The sequence below is a fragment of the Sinocyclocheilus anshuiensis genome, unplaced genomic scaffold, assembly GCF_001515605.1.
Source record: "Sinocyclocheilus anshuiensis isolate Anshui unplaced genomic scaffold, SAMN03320099.WGS_v1.1 scaffold581, whole genome shotgun sequence".
Lineage (NCBI taxonomy): Eukaryota > Metazoa > Chordata > Actinopteri > Cypriniformes > Cyprinidae > Sinocyclocheilus > Sinocyclocheilus anshuiensis.
The window spans coordinates 516829-522957 of NW_015540886.1; the positions used below are offsets into that span (position 1 = coordinate 516829).

A 6129-nucleotide genomic window follows, 5' to 3' on the forward strand; every position below is an offset into this window, starting at 1 on the left:
AATGAGAAATATTTTATCTACTACTCAGTCTAATACACATTACTGTGGAGCATCATAGCGTGATGACATTTACACACCACTGGCAGATAAATAATCCAAGGGACGCAGGCTCACTTGTACGTGCTTCTAAAATCTCCATCTTCTGAAGACTATTGCTGCTGCTTAACCAGAGTTCAAATCAACATCAAATTAAAATGGACAAGTCTTGTTTTTTTATGGAATATTGCAGTAGGCTATTGTAAATTATTTATCCGTGCACATCACTATTTTTTCATTCATGTCCCCTCTTAATCTTTCATCAAAAACATTAACTTCCCCTTCCCCTTGAAACAACATCTATTCTCTGATGACATGTGCATCAACGGCGTAAGAGCTGGCCAATAATCCATCCTGTCCTGTCCACCAACCTGTCACTCATATGAGGTCACAGCAATTAGCAGACAACAACGATCCAATTAAATCCTGATGGATTCCCAGTGGGGGAATTTCCCACCCTACGTTTTTTCTTGTTTGAGAAGCCGTTTCACTCAGATATACATCACAATAGGGAAAAAAGACATTCCTAACTTTCATTTCATGCTAACATTATTACAGAAAACTAGAAAGGCCTGTTCAAACCAAGGATGGTAACTATAATGATAATGATAACTATAAAGTTTTAACTCATTCTAATTCCACATCACAGCTATAATGATAACGAGACAGCCAATCAAAATCCACCTTTAAAGAACTTAAGCTTTTAAAGAGGTAGACAACAAAACCTCTTTAATATAAATATAAATAATGTGAATAATATAAATATAAATAGTCATGTGCATAGTTTTCATTCTTCGTGTGAACGGCTTTTAGCCTGAGTTTTTTATATGAAATTTCATTGTCATTTTTAGTCGATATATGAAGCCAAGAGAGTTCATAGCAAGTTCATCACATTAACAATTATCATCTAAATACTTTTTGTCTCAATTTTGAATAGTATTGTTTTAAAAAATGTCTTTAAAATAAATGGCACTTGGTTTGATATTTTGTTAATTCAATGACATTCATTCATTTTTAAGTGTGGCCAATTTTTTGGAGCCATTGTATATCGTCAGTTATACATTTTACAGGAAGTCTAACAGCATCACAGTATACCACAATCAATTTCAGGTGAAACTTCAGTGACCTTACAATGTCTATTTTTGTGCCCTTAATTCATGTACGGAAGACTGTAATTATGATAACAACATGTAGTTTCGGTCTCAACCCACATCAAAGTCTGCATCCAAGGCCGTTTCTAGGAACAGGCGAGCTAGGTGGTCGCCTAGGGCGCCACCAGCTGAAGGGGCACCAATGAGCGCACGTACTGGCACTTTTAGCAGGGTTGTGATAAAACCCCACTGGATCCCCCAACATTATTGGGCTAGAGTACTGTCAATCTGACGATGCCTGTATGCCACTAGATCAGAGTGCTGTCAATTGCTGCCTGATTGTTGCATGCAAAGTTTGCATTTGGAGCGCTCAACAACGCCATTAGATCAGTGGGCTCTGTCAGTGCTTTGGCAAGGTAACACTTTTTTTTGCCATGCAATAAAGCTAAGTTCAAAGGCCAATTTAAAATATTGGTACAGTAAATAAAGTGTACAAAATAGGGGATTTCACCTAGGGCGTCAAATTGGCTAGAAACGGCCCTGTCTGCATCTATATCTGTCACTGTCACAAGATTCCAAATCAAAGGTTGTTCCGAGCACAATACACAAACTGCGCTGAATCTCAACCTTTATCTAAATCAGCTAAATTTGAATAAACAAATATGTGACATAGGCGTTAGGAACTATTATCTGCTCTAATCACTTCCTGTTTTATCAGCTGCTTTTCATTTTCCAAGAATTTTAGAATTGCAGTTGAGAACATAGTGTTTACTTCTGATAGTCACTGGGAGGGTCTGATAAACTGCAGTATGGAGTTTCCTGAGGTGTATGAAATAAGTTTGACCACCAGGGGTCCAATTCAAGACGTTTATTTTTCTGTTTAGTCATTTCAGGATCTACACTTAAAACATATTTGGTGGTGAAACAGTTTTCACTCAGAAATTGCTTGCAAGTTTCACAAATAATTGCAAAGAAACAGCAAGTAACGTATGCATTTTGAAAGTAGAAAGACTGAAATAGTATTTTCTCAAACTCCAATAATCTTAGTTTTTATATATAACTTTGATAATTCCTTTTTCCAATGTATTGTTAAGAATAAAAAAACGCTTTAGGCATGCGTCCACATCTATCAATTCGAGTGATTCTCTGAAAGATCAATTTACTGAAGCTAGTTTCTACCACTTAAAACCGGATGTGAGGCAACAGCCAAAACAAAACAAAAGCAACATCCTCTTTACTCCTCTCTAGTCTGATCTGATTAAGTAATTACTGGCAGGTGCTTACTTCATCTGCTGACTAAACTCATGTGGAGCCTTGAGCGCAGATACAACCCCTTGTCAGCTGGCCATGACACAAATGGAAACAGCTCAGTGGTCATGTTGCCTGTCCTTTACAGCGGCTCATTTAATACGCTAGATTCCATGAATCACAAGCTGGACAACTGCATATACCACAATATCTAAGATCCAAGAATTCCACAAGCTCATGAGTGTTACTAATCGCTGCATTATCCTATGATTGACTGGGCATTTGTGAGTTTGACGACTGTGTGGACCTGAGTCAGAGCAGGCCAAATGCATTTGTGTTCTGATCATGGTTAGTTCAGTTTAGGACAAGTCTGTGGGGGTGAGAAATCGGAACAACAGCAACAACACTACTGTGTGCCACTCCTCATGTAGTAAAGATATTCACCTGAAATGCTAAATCTCTATAGTGATAATTAGATTTAAAAAAGCAATAAACATTCTAGGATGCAGGTGCTTTCAAATAGCCATTGTTAGTTTTTTGAGAAGGGTCTGGCTGCAGCTGGCGCTTGCACTCTCAGACACTTGCACTTCTGCTAGCGACGTCACTTGCAGTCTTTATTATTTTTTATTTTGTTCTATTTATTGATTACTTTTTGTTTGAATCTCTCAACATTTTAAAACAGTATAGCCAGGTGGTGAAGACAAGAAAAAAAGAAACTAAATTACAATGTCACTTGCAATCGCCACTGCTAAAAATGACCAAAAACATACAGAAACAACTGTTCAGTCTTACCTGTGAAAGATAATACCCCGAGATCTGTTTTTATTATTGTGCGACGGTTTGTAGATGCCCAAGCTGCCGACGAGTCAGGTATGTTTTCGCCTGTCCCGATATGAGAGTTGCCCGCACCAATATGGCGGCGATGTTTACGCGCGGTCGAGCGGCCAATGAGGCGTCTAGGTATTTATTATGTCTATGGTTCTAACCACAACCTCGCCCCTCCCCACCCCCCAACCATTCGAATCTCCGTAGGCGGGAATTATCTGTAATGATATTCCAATGAGCCGCTTTGAGATATCACAAAGCCCGGAAAACAAACGCTGTAGTCCAAACGAGCCATTCGTTGTAGTTCTTGAAAAGGGATTTTTTAAAAACGAAGCAACTCCCTTTGGAGTGGACTTTGAGATTTGTAACTTTCTAGATCTTTTTTATGCCCAAACATACACACTACACACTGACTAAAATTAAAAAAGTGAAAAAGCATAATAGGACCCCTTTAAGTACTGGTAAGTAACAGCTGGCTATATTTGTACTCCTGCATTATTCTTTTATTATAAGATATTTGTCCATAAATCTCTAAGCAGTATGTTTTAAATCCTCTCTGCTGTCCCCTACCCTTGCATTTCATGTGAATAAATAGACAACCAAAAAAAGAAATGCTAATATTAAAGAGATAGTATGGAATATGCACACCAATGGGAACGAGCAACTGAAGGTGAACAATCCCTTTAAAGCCTCAAGGATACTGCCATCTGAACACTTGATCCACTTGATACTGCAATTGCTGCCATAAGTTTGCCCTCTTATTCAACTGCAGTGAAAAGAAGATACAGAACATAGACCTATTAAGTGCCTGTAATATGCAATGCCAAGACACAACCAACTTGATTAACTACAACCGCAGTGCACTAGGACCCGGGGGATTCCAGCAGCCAGAGACAGTGCAGGCTTTCAGTCACTGCATGTCAGGACCTGTTTGTTTACTGTCTATGGTCAGGACACACCTGGCTTTCTGATCTGAGACAAGTCCGTTGAAAGTCTCTCTGCGAAATGGAAATTATCTGAAAGGTTAATAAATCGAAGTTGGCGGCATCGTAATGTCTAGATGGGTACGTAGCATGTTTTAAAACAACAGAAGGTCACTTCATACTATATACTTCAGTTACTTTCCTTCACAGAACTGCATATGTGGCAGAGTCGAGTTCACATATGGAGCACGCAGACGGTTCATTTGAGATCCGAATCACCGACGAAGTTTCCTGAACAATGGCATGAATGCTGCTCGGATCGAGCCATATAAAGCGCACGAGAAGTGGAAGATGGAAAACAACAAGCCGAAAGAGCACGACATCACGGAGGTGGTGGCGCAGCAGTCCGCCGCGAACCCGAGTGAGAATGGCGTCTTGATGGTGATCAACCACGGTAAAGTCCATCCACCCTTCAGCGTGCTGTGGGCGACCGTCCTGTACTGCGCGGAGTTCATATGTGCCTCGGTGCTCAGCAGCACGTACCATAAGTCTGACGACGTTGTGTGGATGGGACTAACTATTACATTCATGCTAGTTCCGTCGGTTCTGACCCAGCTCACGCTGACGTTCGTACACCGGGACTTGGGGAGAGACCGACCCTTTGTGCTCTTCATGCATCTGCTTCAGATGGGGCCTATTATAAGGTATGAGCTTGAGTGAGAAGACACTTGATACAATATTGACAAACACATACGGGCCAACATACTTCAGCATGTTAATACACAGGTGTGAATGTTAATCATGGTAGGTTAGTTTTACTCTGAGATACAAAAAAGGTGAACATTTCCACAATTATTGCCCAAGAATAAACGAGTTTACTGAACACACATTGACCTTTTGTGGCAGTGTGTTGTGAGTCATGTTATCACAGTATATGAGGTAAAATGTCACAATAGAAACTGACATTAAATAGCAGTATAAGCTTTCAACTATAGTTAAACTTTAAATGGTTATGAAATACAAGATAACTAATGAAATTGCAAAAATGTAAACAGCAAGGTATAAACACATCAAACCATTATTTGGCCTTCCGATAAGTATTTTTTATTTTGTATGTATATACAGTAGGAACAGTATTTTGGACCTCATATGTATATATCTATATACACGTTTCTTCTGCAAGGATGCCTTAATTTGATAAAAAGTGACAGTTAAAACATTTATATTTTAAACTTTCTACTCTTTCTATTACATTTTGATATACATACAAATAGCTTGTGGATTCACATCAAGTCTTCATTAAGTTATATATACATATATAACTTTTGGCTGTGTATTTACAGTATATAGTACCACTCAAAAAAGGACACTTAATTTCCACCCATTTGTATTATTTCATATTTTGATGACTTTACTATTATCCTAAAATGTGGAAAAATCACAACATTTAAGTAATGATCAAGAGTGAGTTGATGTATTCAAATTTTTGACTGGTAAATGGCAGTTTCAACTGTTCAGTTTTTAAGTAGTGAGGATCTTTCCCCCAGAAGTTTCCACTTCCCAAATGCCAGGCAGGCTTAGTAATAGTTAAAAGTAACGGCACAGAACAAAACTACAATTCCTGGAACTTTACTTAGATATCCTCGTACAGTATATTATGAAATTACATGTCAGTGTTATTAAGAATGCTCAGAGTTCAAACCACTACTTAAAATTAGGGCTGGCTCGATACCACTTTTTTAGAACCGATCCCGATCTGATACCAGAAATTCTGAGTATCTGCCGATACCGATCCGATACCGCGCAGTTTATTTTTTTAAATCAGTGTAGAATTACGATACCTCAATGTGTTGACCTGATCATCACTCTTTTGTGTGATAAACATAATCTACCACATATAGACAACTTAATTGTAAAAAGAAAAACAACAAATGAATAAATATATAATCATAATCTATGATAAAAATTAGGGCTGCACGATAAATCGTATGCGATATTTAACGCAC

At 38.4% G+C, this 6129-nt stretch overlaps 1 protein-coding gene across 2 annotated transcripts in view; it reads left to right on the top strand.

The window, feature by feature from the left end:
• Nucleotides 1-3920: 3920 nt before the first annotated feature.
• The window catches only part of LOC107688690 (membrane transport protein XK-like), a 9144-nt gene continuing 6935 nt past the window's right edge, over nt 3921-6129 (top strand). Inside the window, exons 1-2 of one of the 2 annotated variants that reach the window (XM_016486421.1) lie at nt 3921-4264; nt 4334-4827. In XM_016486421.1, coding sequence (XP_016341907.1) covers nt 4427-4827 — 401 coding nt within the window. In that variant the 5' untranslated portion in view covers nt 3921-4264; nt 4334-4426. The remainder of the gene's footprint in view (nt 4265-4333; nt 4828-6129) is intronic. The other variant, XM_016486422.1, reaches the window with a different exon arrangement.